This window comes from Asterias rubens, chromosome 8 (assembly GCF_902459465.1).
Source record: "Asterias rubens chromosome 8, eAstRub1.3, whole genome shotgun sequence".
In the NCBI taxonomy this organism is placed as follows: domain Eukaryota; kingdom Metazoa; phylum Echinodermata; class Asteroidea; order Forcipulatida; family Asteriidae; genus Asterias; species Asterias rubens.
This window is the reverse complement of record NC_047069.1, coordinates 15,521,028-15,536,147: the sequence shown is the minus strand read 5'-3', so window position 1 is coordinate 15,536,147 and position 15,120 is coordinate 15,521,028. Positions and strand designations below refer to the sequence as shown.

Here is a 15,120-nt window from a genome sequence, read left to right as displayed (position 1 = left end):
ATCAACAAAGAAGGACTAAAATGATCCACGTCGTTGTGCTGGAATAATTTAAGACTGGTCCCCTTTTTATTATCCGCACTCGGTCTTACACAAACCCAGTGATTTCATTGGATGGACAAATAATGCAAGGAAAATATATGGTACGATTTGGGGGCTGTAACCAATACCCGTTTCGATCAATGGCTAGTGAACAACCAATGGCTATTTCAACCGAAACAGTTATTGGTTACGACCATGAAAACGCACCCAGAATGATACTACACACTTGAGTGTACACCTAAGAGTTATATATAAGAACTAGAGGGTGCACTAGTGATGCTTCTTGCACAAACGCGACAGGACCGCAAGGAGACACGCGCGCGCCATTCTGTAGGCGCGTTGAATATGAAACACATGCTGTGCGATGCCAGTTTTGTCAACTTAGAAAATGGCCGCCTGCGCCCTCTAGTTCTTATATATAATAAAAGGGTCTATGTAGTTTTTCCTAACACAAAACACAATGTCCACAGATTTACATTAAACTTACACAGTTTGAAGATAATGGTAGCAGAAAGCTACTATAAAAGGAACACGTTGCCTTGGATCGGACGAGTTGGTCTATAAAAAGCGTATGGGTGGAAAGATGTTTTAAAAGTAGAATACAATGATCCACACAAGTTTGCCTCGAAATTGCGTGGTTTTCCTTTTACTGCGCGAACTAAGACGGTCGGCCATTTATTTGGCCGACCGTGTTGGTCGACGAGGTAAAAGGAAAACCGTGCAATTTCGAGGCATGTTTGTGTGGATCATTGTATTCTACTTTTACAACATCTCTCTACCCATATGCATTTTATAAAAAACAGTTACAAACGCTTTTCAAAGACCAACTCGACCGTGTTCCTTTAACCAGTTATGCTATGGTATAATACCAGAACTGATTGATGGGATTTTAAATGCCAAAATAATTTTTGTCTCAAAGAGAACACAATTATTCTGTGACTTGTTGAAGGGAAGCTTTCCCCTGTAAGTTAAATGTAAATCTGTGGACATATAAAAACAGTACAAAAATCCTATTGAATGCAAGATCAAAGGTACATGCGGCAGGAAACTGCCAGGTTCTAAAGGCTGGTACCTGGCATTATTCACATCGATTGTTCAGGCTAGAATAATGCTAAGTTAACAATCGATTTGAGATGAGTTTTAAAGTAGTATTAAGTTATTTATAAAAACTAAAATATATAAACATTATAACTTGAAATTCAGTAACATTTAAATTTTGAGGCACATGATTGTTGTTGGAAATGGCTCAGTAAACCATTTCCCTTGTTAAAGCAATCGCACAACATCGGTAAACAGTATTGTCCAAGGCCCACACTTCGTGTATCACAACTTATATATAAAATAACAAACCTGTGAAAATTTAGGGTCATCGGAGTCGGGAGAAAATAACGGGAAAACCCACCCTTGTTTCTGCACGTTGTGTCATGACATGTGTTTAAAATAAATCCGTTATTCTCGATATCGAGAATTGATAATTGTTTTAATGTTTTCTCAAAAAGTAAAGCATTTCATGGAATAATATTTCAAGGGAAGTCTTTCACCATTACCTTCTGTAAACCCTGTAAGTTATTTGTAAATCTGTGAATTTGTAAATCTGTGAACTTTTAATTTTTGTTCTGTTCAGAAAGTGTGGCATACATGTAACATTATAATCAGTTGCTTCTCAAACATCGACATTTGTTACTCAGCATTCAGTGTGCGAAAAAACATGTTCTGTCTAGAAATACTTTGATAAATTGCTGAACAAAGTTTTACCCCATTTTGCCAAATTTCTTAAAAGGTTTGTTTTTCCATGGAGTATGGTTTGACTCGTAGACTTATATAGCACAATTAAGGTGCAAGATGGGGAATACATTAACGGAATTCCAGCCGTGCTAAATTGTGTACAGTTTTGTAAATAGAATTGATGTGCAACCCAGAGGGACAACTGTCCGCCCAACTTGGGCAAAACAGAGGGGGCAATTCAGGCAGTGCAGGACGAAAAAAGAAATTCACGGAGAAAGCCAAAAAGTCTTTACTAGAGATTGGTTCTTGGATTTAAGTTTTTGGAAGTCAACCCCTCTGCCCCTTTAACCAAAGAGTCCCCATAATAGACCTTTTCGCAAATACCGGGGCGCGCACGTAAAGCTTGGAATTAGGTGCATTGTGGTCTTGCTGGTATCCAAATTTGATCCATATATAACCCACAATGCATCTCATTCAACAGTCTGCGCTTGCGCATTGGTATTTGCGATAAGGTCTATGATATACCCATTGTAAATAAATGTGTATGCTTTAATTGCAACATCATTTTGAATTGTACAAGAATTATATTTAAGTTTAGAGAGGGCACAGTGAAAATTGCCCAGCGCTACGAGTCCTAGAGGGGATTAAAACAAAACAAGGACGTTTCGGGTAACGCTTATTTATACAGCATCGTCGTATGTTTTTGTTTTATGTTTAGACTAAATCACTTGTTGAGAAGCATTGCTTTTTCTTCTTGGTAGATATGTAGCAATTAAAAGATTTAATCAAATGAAGGTACCTTGTACGAGTCTGCTTTTGTAAGCATCAATTTAACATCTTGGACCAATTTCATAGAGTTGCTTAATGGCGGATTTTGCTTGAGATTCCATTTCATAGTGCTGCTAACCATAAGCACACTAGAAGGCATGCTAACATTCCAGTGCTTACTGGAAAGTGACATACATGTAACAATGCAAATCCATGGTGAACATGCAAGCTGGCCGAACACAAAAATCCGTAAGTGAAGCAAAGAGGGCCCAGTTTCATAGAGCTCCTGACACAGAGAATTATGCTTAGCAACTTTCTGCTAAACAAATGCAGGATACTAGTCACAGCTTGTACATGCGAAATGGTACTATGGCTGGTAACCTTAATCTGGTAAGCATAATATGTTTGTGCTAAGTTGCTTTTTTTGCTTAAGCAGCTCTGTGAAATTGGGCTTTACTGAATCTGCTGAGCATAAAGAACCTTGCTTAGTAGTAGAAACTGGTAGCCAGTCCAAATACCACTAAATGTGATATACTTACAAGTGGTTCCCTGCTTTGTTTTTGCAGACAACAAAAATCGGTTTTAATTTATTCAATATAGAAAATAAAAGTTCTCACTTAAATTGTAAACCAATGAATATAGCACACCCCACAACAACTGAAAATATAAATGCAAAAAAGAAAACGGGAACAAAATTCCCTCCAATGGCAAATTTTAAACAAATTTACGACATCAAGTATAATTTTGGTAGTTTGGTGGTCTATTTTGTATAACTATTGTCACATGTTTTCTCCGGATTTCCATGTTTTGGGAGTTCCGAATAAAAAAAAGTCATCTTCAATATCTACTTGCGCATTTTGACCAACTCCTCAGCCAGGGCTTTTATCTTAGCGCCTTCAGTAGTCTTGGCTATCCAATCAGCGGGTAGAGATTCGAATCCACCTTGTGCACCGAAGCAACTACCCACGAAACTCAGGCGGCCGCAGTTATCTCCACCACTCGCCAGACCGAAGCGAACCGAAGCTGCGAAGTCATCAGATCCATTTAGGATGCAGTGAATGGCATTGTTGAAGTTAGCAGGCATGCCTGTATAAAAGAAGAGAAAATATGTTGGGGTTTAACAGAATTGACTAGAGTGGAATTTGAACCAACAACCTCTGGATTAATGTGCCGGCGCTCTACCTACTGAGCTTTATAGGCCTATGTTTACAGTCTCCCGATGTTGGCAATATCTTGATTCTTTTATGATTGATTCTTTTATGATATACTCTACTGCATATAACAATAAATTAAAAAAAATGTAGAGAGAAAAAGGCCCACAAATAATACCAAAAATACTAATAGTACTACAAGAAATTTATCAGTAAAAAAAATGGGTTTTTTAATAAGGGAATCAATGTGTGGTGAAGAGGTTTTCAACTAGTGGTTTAATCCCAACGAGGCCTGGTTCTTGATAATTTTACCGAGACGAAGTCAAGGTAAATTATCAAGAACCAGGCCTCGGCGTGTTTAAACCACTAGTTGAAAACCGATTCAACACACTTTGATTCCCATTCATAAATACCTTTTCAGTCAAAAAACATTAACACTTTTAGTCAAAAAGTAAAATAAATGCACAAATTATAATTTTTGGGGTTGAACAAAGAATTGACTAGGGTGGGATTTGAACCAACAACCTCTGGATTAACGTGCCGGTGCTCTACCAACTGAGCTGTCTAGGCCTATGTTTACAGTGTCCCCACATGTTGGCAATATCTCAATTCTTTTATGATTGAATATACTCTACTGCATATTACAAGAAATTAAAAAAATGTAGAGAGAAAAAAAACCCACAAATAATACCAAGAATACTAATAGTACTAGAAGAAATTTATCAATAAAAAAATGGGTTATTAAATTGGACTTTAAATAGTTTGGATTTGAAGATGATTGTCTCTCTAAATAATATTTAAAATTGTATGTAAGTTACTGTCAAATTGCAATTTAAAAAACCAAGTCTCGTCCCACATGGTGTATTTTATTGGAATAGTCTTCATATGGATTCCAAGTCAATTGTAACAACTTAAAACAATTTGTGTTGGTAAAATACGACTGCAAGTTCATTAATGGGAGCCTTTTGAGACAAAAGAGGGCGCTATTTTCCTTAATGACGAGAACAGTCAAAATGAAATGATGAGTGGGATGCCCGCTATTGTTTTAAATTATTATATATTTGGCCAAGATTTCAACAAACTGTAGAAGATACAGCATTATCGATGAAATATAACATTACAAGAAACAACAAAAGTATTCTTTAACAATCTTGTGAACCTATACCAATGTTGAACTGGGAAAAAAATCTATAAAATCAGAGAGGACAAGCTGATTCTAAGATGCTAATGGTTAATAAAGGTGAACCTAATCACTGTGACTCGAAAGCCTATCAATCCAATATTAAATATATAGTTCCTGTGAAGAAAAACATATTAACAAGCATTAAGAATATTTGGAAGAACACATTTGAGTTATAAGGGCCGACCTTAAAACAATGTACAAACGAGGATATAAATTAATAAAAACAGAAACATGGTATAATCCTGATAAAAGGATGAATTTAAAACATTTTGGAAAAATCTTACATAGGTAATTTTTTAGAACAATTGCATGATTCGAGTGTGAGGGAATTACAAGTATTTGTCTAGGGCATGATTTAAACCAACGACCTCTGGTTTAACGTGCCCGTGCTAAATCAAAGTATGCTGATAATTTAGCTTCTGCTGGACCAGCGCCTGATTTCACGAAAAGCTAGGATTAATCCTATCTCGAGTTAGGACGAGTTACTCTTCCTTACTTAAGATGGGTTCAATACGTCCTAACGTCTAAGGAACTTACCTCATCCTAAGTCCTATGACTAATCCTATTAGGAAGAGTTGAAATCGACGGCTGGTTGGAAAGTTGGAAAGTTTGATTGTTTCTAAGTTTAGTTATCCACATTATACTTTGAGCCGTATCTGACTCAGCGGCTACAGCTATGGCCACAGCTGTTGCTAAGAGTGTTGCTAAGGTCATCCTATACTTCAACACATAGCCATAGCCGTAGCCGCCAATTCAGACACAGCCTTACCACAGCCAAGACCAAACTTCTTAGCGACTTCTTGATGGGGTTCACCCTTAACAGCTATAACTGCCTCAATCTCTGCTTTAGCGTCTGCATCCACTTGACCAGTCAGTTTCTGGACGGCGTCTGGGTTTGGACCATTCAGAATATAGTCCTCCAAAAGCTTGGCACCTGCGGAATTCAGATTTTGTATAAGAGCATAAGCAATTTAAAGCACCTTTGCTAAAAGGAAATAAAGCGCTATTTGCTATCACCCAAGAGTTTGAATAGACAGCACAATAGGTCTACTACAAACTATGTGAATGATTACTATATTTTCTACGGAATAAACTATTCTTTTTAAATTCTTCTTATACAAAATTCTGTGAAAATTCTTGAAATTCTTGAAAATAAAATGCCTATAGCACTTTGTTGATAAACTATAATTTAAATTTTGTAATAATTTTTCTTTAATAATTAATTGGTTAAATTAACAATGAAACAAAATTTAAACTTGAGACAAGGATGCTTATTTTTATGAAACCCCCATTTGCCAATCACACCCCTGGAACGTTCAACTAATCAAATTAGAACGTTCCACCCATTTTGACTTTGGAGACGCTTTCTAACAGTGAACATGTGCGTACTTTGTAGATGCACTCACCACAAAATAATAACAAAACATGTAATAATAACAGCATTTGTAAAGGGCCATATATCCAATAAATTGCTCAAAGGCTCTGTACATAAAAAAGATAAACACTAAACGTTAATATTAAAAGCAAAACAAGGGTACAAAAGATACACAAATTTTTAGAAAAACAAAACAAGCAAAACTTGTAAAAAGTACAAATAGGACAATTAGCAACAACCCTTGCATGAATCACTGTTCACAAACAATACAAAATTAAAAACAAAAATCAAATTATATTCCACATGATATCATACAGCGTAGTTATTCAAAACCACATGGATATTGAATAGCAGACCATTGAGGTCTGTATTTGACTGTTTTGCAAACTGTGATAAACTGAAATTATAGTTAAATTTGTTTCAATAGATGTTAGTTTTTATCGGGAATAAAGAATACAACTTGTTTTTACCCTTACATTGATGTATTTTAAGCGCTGTATCTTTTCCCCTCAGTACCTTCCCGAGTTCTATCAAACTAATCCACAGGCAAAGCAATGCGAGACTTTGGAACGCTAGGTGGCAGCAGACTTACCAGGTAAATTTCCATTGTTTACGTAGTTCTGAGCATGCGCACATTACCGAGAACAATGGATTTTACCTAGTAAGTCTGCTGCCACCAAGCGTCCCAAAAGTCTCCCATTGGGTGTGATTCGAACCCACAACCTTTGCATTGCTAGAGCAGATGTCTTACCACTAAGACAAATTAGATTAAGAGAAAATGTTAGTTGCGTACCGGCCTGTGCATACTTGACAGCAATGTCATTGTCTTGAGTGACTCGGACTGTAGATTCAACATAACTCATCAACTTGGGGTCTCCAGCGTAGAGCGCCACCAATGGACCAACCTTGCTAAGACTATCCACCTGAAAGGAATTAAGAAGGCAACAGTGAGGGAGAAGGCTGTGTGATATAATAGCAGTACAGAGATATTGTCTCTATTGGAGAGTGGTGGGTGCTGGGTGGGGGACTGTGAGTGGAGGGTTGGAGGTGGTTTGGTGGGTGGTGGGGTGTTGATGAACACTTGGTGGAAGATGGTGGGTGTGGTGGGTTTTTGTTGGTTGGGTAAAAGTGGGTGGTAATAAGGCGCCACCCATGGACCAAACTATCCAGTCAAGGATGACGATTGTGTAATATAACAGCAGTACAGAGGTATCATCTCTTGTGGAGAGTGGTGGGTGCTTGGTGAGGGTTTGAGGGTGCTTTGGTTGGTGGTGGAGGTTTTTGATTGGTGGAAAGTTGTGGGTGGTGGGTGTTGGTGTTGCAGGCTGAAGGTGGTGGTGGTGGGTGGAAGGTTGAAGATGTAAAGATGGAAGGTTGAAGATGTAAAGATGGAAGGTTGTGGGTGTTTGGTGGTGGGTAAAAGGTGGTTCTGTGGAAGGTATTTGGGTGGTGGGTGGTGGGTGGGTGGGTGGTGGGTGGGTGGGTTGGTTGGTTGGTTGGTGGTGGGTTGGTGGGGTGCTGGTTGGGTGGGTTGGTGGGTGGTGGGTGGTGGTTTGGTGGGGGGTGGGTGGTGGGTTGGTGGGGGGTGGGTGGTGGGTTGGTGGGGGGTGGGTGGTGGGTGGAGTATGGAGGATGGAAGATGTCTGGGTGGAAGGTTGTGGGTGTTTGGTGGTTGGTTAAAGGTGGTTCTGTGGAAGGTATTTGGGTGGTTCTATATTCTACCTTCATGGTTCTATGGAAGATATTTGGGTGGTGGGTGGTGGTTGGAGGGTGGTGGGTGGTGTGTGGTGGGTGGTGGGTGGTGTGTGGTGGGTGGTGGGTGGTGAGTGGTGGGTGGTGGGTGTTTAGTGGTGGGCAAAGGCGATTGTGTGGAAGGTAGTTGGGGTGGTGGGTAGCGGGGGTGATGATTAACACAGAGGCTAATGGAGAGAGACGGAGAGCATAGCCAGATTCTATCTGATAAGTACATTTGAATTGCACTGTGAAGTTATTCGATGAAGATGTATCGTACCAACAATCAGTACATGTAGAATACTGGAACACTAAATTACAAAAAACATTACAGATAAATGTATACTGGAACTGAAGATTTACATGAACTGTACGCTCATTCTAGTAATCTTGCAAGGTCAAGTTTGAGATTCCTAAAGACAACATGATTGACAAAGTGAACTCTTTGGGTTGGATTTTTAGACCCAAGACAATTAGAGAAATTTCCAATCCTGATATGCTGATTGAGATATGAGCGTACAGAGTTTTATTCCATCAGATAAATGACAATAATTAACAGCTGTGTATAAACCCATAACATCTTCTCCAAGGACTTCTTCTCCCATTGCGATTTAAAACAAAAATACTGTATATAATTGCTACCATGAGGAGAAAATCCCACCAAATAATTATCCTCCTATGGTTTCTAATTTCTTCATGAGCTGATGAAATTCATAGAATCACCCTAGGGGTTAGTCTGGTCACGATGTGTAAAGGAATCTGTGGTCTGGTTTCTGGCTGTGCAGGACGTGAGATTACTACCTGAACAGACTTCACATCAGTAGGTGCTCAGGGCGTTCAGGTTATTAAAGACGTGTTTGCCGTGATTTCAAGTAAATCAAGTAAACTGAATATAGCATTCACAAAAAGTTACGACATCCTAAAATTTGCCACTGATTTTTAAAATTCTATCCAGAAGAAAGGAATTACTCCGCTTAAAATAAAATTCTGTTTTCTGTGGAGAAAAATAGACGACTAAAGATTGGGTTTATAGAAGGCTTCCAGTTACTAACTGGGTTAAACTACACTGGAGCACAAATATATCATCTACTGTTGCTAGCTGCCATAATGGTGCATCATCAAATATTAATATGTTTTGTTTATTAATTTTTTAAGGCCTATTTGTGTTTTACTCCTACATGGATGTTAAGCACTGTAGATCAATACTTTTTCCCTGACTCTTGTGACAAAATCCACAGGAATATTACTTGAGTGGGATTTGAACCTACAACATTTGACAGTCTAGAGCAGATGCTTAACCAATAGACTACCAACCTTGCCCAGGCAGTTAAAATCCTAAATTTTAGCTGCAAGCACTGCACAAGTTTGACAAAATTACAAAAATAATTTGTTTTTTAAATGTATGAATGTCTGGAATGGATTTAACTCCCATTAACACAAAAGACCCCCTGCTGAGATATTTGTTAAACACAGACGTTTAATTACTGGATATAAACATTTTGAATGATTGGAACGTGATTATAACGATGGATCCGTTGAAGTAATGCAAGGTCATTACTCTAAGAAACACAGCAAGGGTTTATGAATATAGACAGCTATAGCTGACTACCTCTTCTTCTCCCCCAAGCTTCATCCACTAGCTCTTTCAAACAACTATTAAAAACACATCTGTTCACTTAGTAATTCTGTTTCTTTGAACTTATTACCCTACATCTCTACCTAAGTTAGGCCGTGTCCGAAACGACGACTTCGGCTACAGCTACGTCTAGATCAGCGCGTCTACCAGTGTTGAAGAATAGGCAGACGCGCGCGATCTAGCCGTAGCTGTAGCCGAAGTCGCCGTTTCGGACACGGCCCAAGTCTTATATAAGTGTCAATGTTGTACAGTTATATTGTACTTTCTTTAGTATTTGTACAAACGTTTGCTTGTACAGCGTCATGAGCGTCATGCCTGACGGACCTGAGCGCTTTATAAGAGGCCACTATTATTATTATTATTTACTGCTCTGGAAACTCAGACGACAGTGTGGACAAAATGTAAATAAGGATAAGTAACATCACAGAGTTCAGTGAGTTTAAGCCTTCAAAAACAAGAAAGCAAAACTGATATTTATTTTTATTTTTTTATTTGGAGGAATATAATGACACATACCTTTTATTAAAGGAGAAGTGGTTGAGTGTACAGACTAAAAAACCCACAAATTTACACAAGAACTGGAACATAAGAACATAGCCACCAGGTTGATCTGCACTGCTTTGAAGAAGAGCAAGTTATAGGAAATCCACTTCCACAGCCTTTTCTGAATACATATTATTTGCTGACATTCCTACATTTTTTGCAGTAATTTTCTATATAAACATGTTTTCCTTCAATATTTCTTTGAAGTTTGTTTACCCATGTTTGTATCATGGAAATATTGGGATATTTATGTTATTTAGCTGGTCCATTATTTTGCTTGTCTTTTTAATAGTCGTTTTCAATACTGACTACATGTACATGTACATGTACTTCACAAATAAATTGTATGTGTGTGTTAGTGCACCTCATATGTTAAAGCTAACGTGCGCATAAAACGCATTTGTGATGTAGCCCCAATGTAAACATGTCACTTTAATTGTGCCCTGTAATGATTGTCTTTAAGGGGCCAACATTTTAACCCCTTTTAATGCTCTTGTAGACCATATTTTTGGTTAAGAACTAATTTTCTGTACACATGTTGTGCAATTCAGTTTCAAACTGCCAGACAAGAATAAATTTAAAAAATAAACTGATAATGTTAATGAAACCCTACCGCGTCTTGATACATGTATTAATGAGGTCTTCTTTCATCTCTTAAGATGGGACCAGACATAAATTACAAGTCTAAAATATTAATACGCTTGTCAGTTTCCCAAATGGTTGCCAGCAGTCAAAATATTCCTAAAGGTCAATGATGGTTCAGTACATTATTATTGGATAATTCACTAATCACATCTGGAATTTGAAATGCCTCAAGATATTGCCAGTCTGCATTGAAGGAATATCAACCATAAAACACTCAGCTACGGCTGTCTTGTGCTACAAGGCCCTTCCATGGCACAACAACCTAACTAGAAAAAGCAAGTACATAAGCTGCTTTGCAATAAAAAGGGACGAAAGTGTAAAAAGAGGCTGAGAAAGGACATGTTATTTTCACATCTATATACAGTATGCCTGGAAAAAGCACCCTCAATTTACCAAGAAATGAGCTTCTAAATAAGTTTATAAAAAAAAACGTTTTGAGTGGGGCTGGTTTGTCATGGAAGGGCTGTACACCCCCAAGCCCCTGTACCTGTACCACCAGTGACCACTAACTAAAAACTTAAAAGTCGTATTGTCTTATTTTTGCCAAAATGGCTCTTTATTTTTTTCTTTGAATGAATTTGGCAGGTGATTCTGTTTATAAAACAAACAAAAAAGACAAAAGAACAGAACTTTTGCATATGGACAACAACGAATATACATGTACCATGCACAGTTGTTTGTACATGGCTGATGGAAGTTAGATAATGTCGGACAATAATTAATTGTTTTTAGCTAACAACCATTAATAAGTGGCAGACTTTTACCGTGGCAGATTTTTACCATGCAATACTATAAATGAATGCTATCAACTTTCTTGAGTCTATAAAAACATGTTAATAGAAGTCTAAACTTTCAGGTAAAAACGAATATAAATTTGACCTAGTATCTTTGATGTGTGAACTGAATGACAAAGTACAAGTTGTTCTGAAATGTTTCTAGTTCAATCCTACCCTCAAGCAGAATGGCTGTATTCCAACAAGTCAATTCCAGAAATTAAAAATTACACATGAACTGATGGACATACGCAAGAAGATGTTTTGAACATACTGGGCTCGATTTTCACAAGTCAATAAGATTTACCTTATTTAAAGGGAAGGTATACGTTTGGTAACCACTCCTCAAACTATATGGAAGTCACCGTGGTCAAGTGGTTAGACTGCAGGACTTGCAATCACAAGGTTGTGGGTTTGAATCCCCTAGCTAACCGCCGATTTCACAATGACTCAAATAATTATTGTCGTCTAGTTAATGAATAATTATTTCTTGATTTGTACAATTCATAATTATAGACGTTAAACCAATGTTTGTATGAGAGAGATTGGCTGTTGCCAGCTTGGTGTTTGTATCCCTTTGTATTGTGGGAGTTTGCCGAGTTCCCTTGATGGGAAGATCATTCAAACGGTAAAAACTTCAATAAAGAGCATCTTTTGAAAGTAAAATGCATTTTGGAATTATTGCGGTTATATATATCACTTCTTATAGTGGACAAACCAGATTTCCGTCGATATCTCAAAAAGGCCCAAACATTATGCTTAGCAACTGAAGATTGACCCACAGGTACGATCAATCTTAGCTGTTTCAGAAAATGGCGCCAGATTCTGAATAAATGGACTAAAAAATGGGACAAAGAAAGGTGTGAGTGTGAGGAGGCCCACACAAAGATGATTTTTGAAAGACGATGAGTAAGTATTTTTTTACTTTCTACTGAACAACTTTTTTATTTTGATGGTAAAGTTCTATGATAGTTTTGTTGATTTATTTCATGAATTGGGGATCATTGCGAATAATCAATTTATTTAATATTTATACCTTTTTTTTCAAAATTGTGGGTGGGTCAAAAGAAATACCTGAAAATCAAGAATCAGTTTAAAATAAAATTAAGATAAAAAACCAATAACCAGCGATCTCTTCCAGATCGTCGTTCAATAGCCTTATTTCAATAGCCGACCCCCATGCCTGCCATGGTACAAATTTCATCAACTACAGAGTTGCAAGCTGGAAGTCAGGAATAGCCATATTGAAATCTCCCGAGATGGGAGAACATTTGATCTGAAATATCAGCTTCAATTGAGGCATCACTTTTAGTTATACAGTGGAAAGGGTGATTTAAATAGTCTGTCAATGTTTAACAATCAAAATTGGGGTAGGTGGTTGGTTTCAAAACAAATTTTAAAAAGTAAAAAAATTATAACGTGTACTCTAAATAGGCTGTTATTAAACCTCAAGCATCAATCACCATGACAACAATACATACCCCTTTGTATTTTTAGTAACCGATACACATCGGAAGCGTGTCCCAAATCCTGCTTCGGTGATAAATTTTGCCATTTATCAGTTTCCAAACTCTGATGATTTAGGTCATAGTTAAATGATCAATAGAAACTTCATTTGTTTATCTAGATGATTCTCCGTTAGGTATTAGAACACTATGGCAGGACTAGTATAATAATTACCAGCAACTAAAAACATAGCAACGTCAGTATTGTGGTATGCGACTGTTCCCAGACTTCTAGTCTGGTTTCATATTCCCGCTGTCCGTCAAGTGTGTGTATTTAGTGGTGCCACAAAACCCTTCAGTACACTTCACTAACGTAGTTATATTCCCAACAGAAATGTAAGTGACAATAAATTAGCTTTAAGGTGGAGGTTTTACACCACGAGAGTTACATCCAGAAGTTTAGATCAAAAGATTGTAAATGTCAAGTGATCTCAAGCACATACAAAGTACATTAGTGCTCCAACGAGAGCCAATAACATCATTTCCATGTAGCTGTGTATGATGTGTCGGCACATTTATTGTCAATGAGTAAAAGAATCTTTGTTACAAATTAAACTTTGGCTCTTGCAGAAGCTTCCCCAGATTGCTTACTTTATTTTTTTTAACTTGTTGTATCAGGCAAGAGCATTGTATCTCCTAAAAAAACACATTTTTCGCTGCATAGGAGTTTGTTTTTGCATAGAATTGGAAAAATGTCGTATTTGGCTTAATAATAACCCAGAGGTACACCCAAAGGTAGTAGACACCTAGATTGGCTGATGCTTTTGCTTATAGCATTCTCGTGGGAAATTAGACTAGTTGCTCTAACAAGACGACATGAACCAGATTTGTTTTAACATACACAGAGTGTAACTGTTACAAGCCAAAGTTTTAATTATTCGGAAATGATATGAAATGGATAACTGTCTCTTCTTGGTAAGGAGATGAAATCTTCTCAAGCCCCAAGATGTTTCATAATCAAATGTAACTCTCTGTCTTCCTTTCCTCAAATTCCAAGACAATAGCAAAGAAAAAGGAAATCTGTAAAAAACTAATAAAAATCAGGAAGAATCGTGACAAATAAAAGGCCCGAGGGAACGTCTGGGTAAGGAGGAGGTATTTACATATACCCGCAATGTTTGTGAGACTAAGACAAATTTATCCGATAATTTTTTAGTAGAGTTGGCTCCATGCAGTCTACCGTAGCTCAGCAGCATCATGCTACTCACCACTTCTCAAGATGCACCTTCGATGGCATCCCTAATATCTTTAAGAAACAAACTTGAAAACCACCCTGACAATGTCAAAATCAATCACAATGCACAAAAGTGAAACAACACCGCGTGCAAACCACCCTCTCTTGTGTAAATACTAACCCCTTAGAAAAATGTGAATTACTCCACAAAATTCAACACTATTAATTAAGAGAGGACATAAAGTGCGTGTGTAAGACACGAACAGGTGAATTTATCTGAACCAAGCGTTGCATGCATCAGCTAAAGCACTCCTGAGATTGAGTGAGCGTAGCTTGCATTGGCAATTAACACACATTGAGATTCATTTGTTAGGATAGGTTGACACTAACGATCCCTGTGTTACAGATCCATAGTAATGTGTGGCACACTCTGAACATTATTGGCATTGTGTATCAGGTTTAATGTACAATGCACTTCAAACTGTAGCTACTGGAGTTAACTGAATTGTCGACCAGTGGTAAATTGTATAAAGAGTCAGGAAAGTGTGTCAGCACAGTTGAAAAGAATGTGATCAATTAAGATATTAGAAATAATAATAATAACATAAAATTTATAAGGCGCACAGTATCTGGAAGGTACCATTCAAAGGCGCCGGAAGCTAGCAAGCAGACAAATTGAACAGATGAGTTGTGAGGTTGTGTTTGAATGTAGACAGATCAGGTGTGCCCCTCAGCTCGTCTGGCAAGGAATTTCAGAGACGCGGTGCGCAGCTGGTAAAGGCACGGTCTCCATATGGCTATAAGATGTTCGTTTTTGTGGAGCTGTTGCTAGCAAAGTAAAGATCTTTACCTAGTAAAAATGGAATAGCACA

The 15,120-nt window shown here is 37.7% G+C and overlaps 1 protein-coding gene across 1 annotated transcript in view; it reads right to left on the bottom strand.

Annotated features, from left to right (window-relative positions):
* Window positions 1-2,470: 2,470 nt before the first annotated feature.
* The window catches only part of LOC117293446 (crystallin J1A-like), a 39,754-nt gene continuing 27,104 nt past the window's right edge, over window positions 2,471-15,120 (bottom strand). Inside the window, exons 5-7 of the mRNA XM_033775782.1 lie at window positions 7,035-7,164; window positions 5,636-5,800; window positions 2,471-3,618 (exon numbers count right to left, since the gene is read on the bottom strand). Of these exons, the coding sequence (XP_033631673.1) occupies window positions 3,377-3,618; window positions 5,636-5,800; window positions 7,035-7,164 (537 nt within the window). The 3' untranslated portion in view covers window positions 2,471-3,376. The remainder of the gene's footprint in view (window positions 3,619-5,635; window positions 5,801-7,034; window positions 7,165-15,120) is intronic.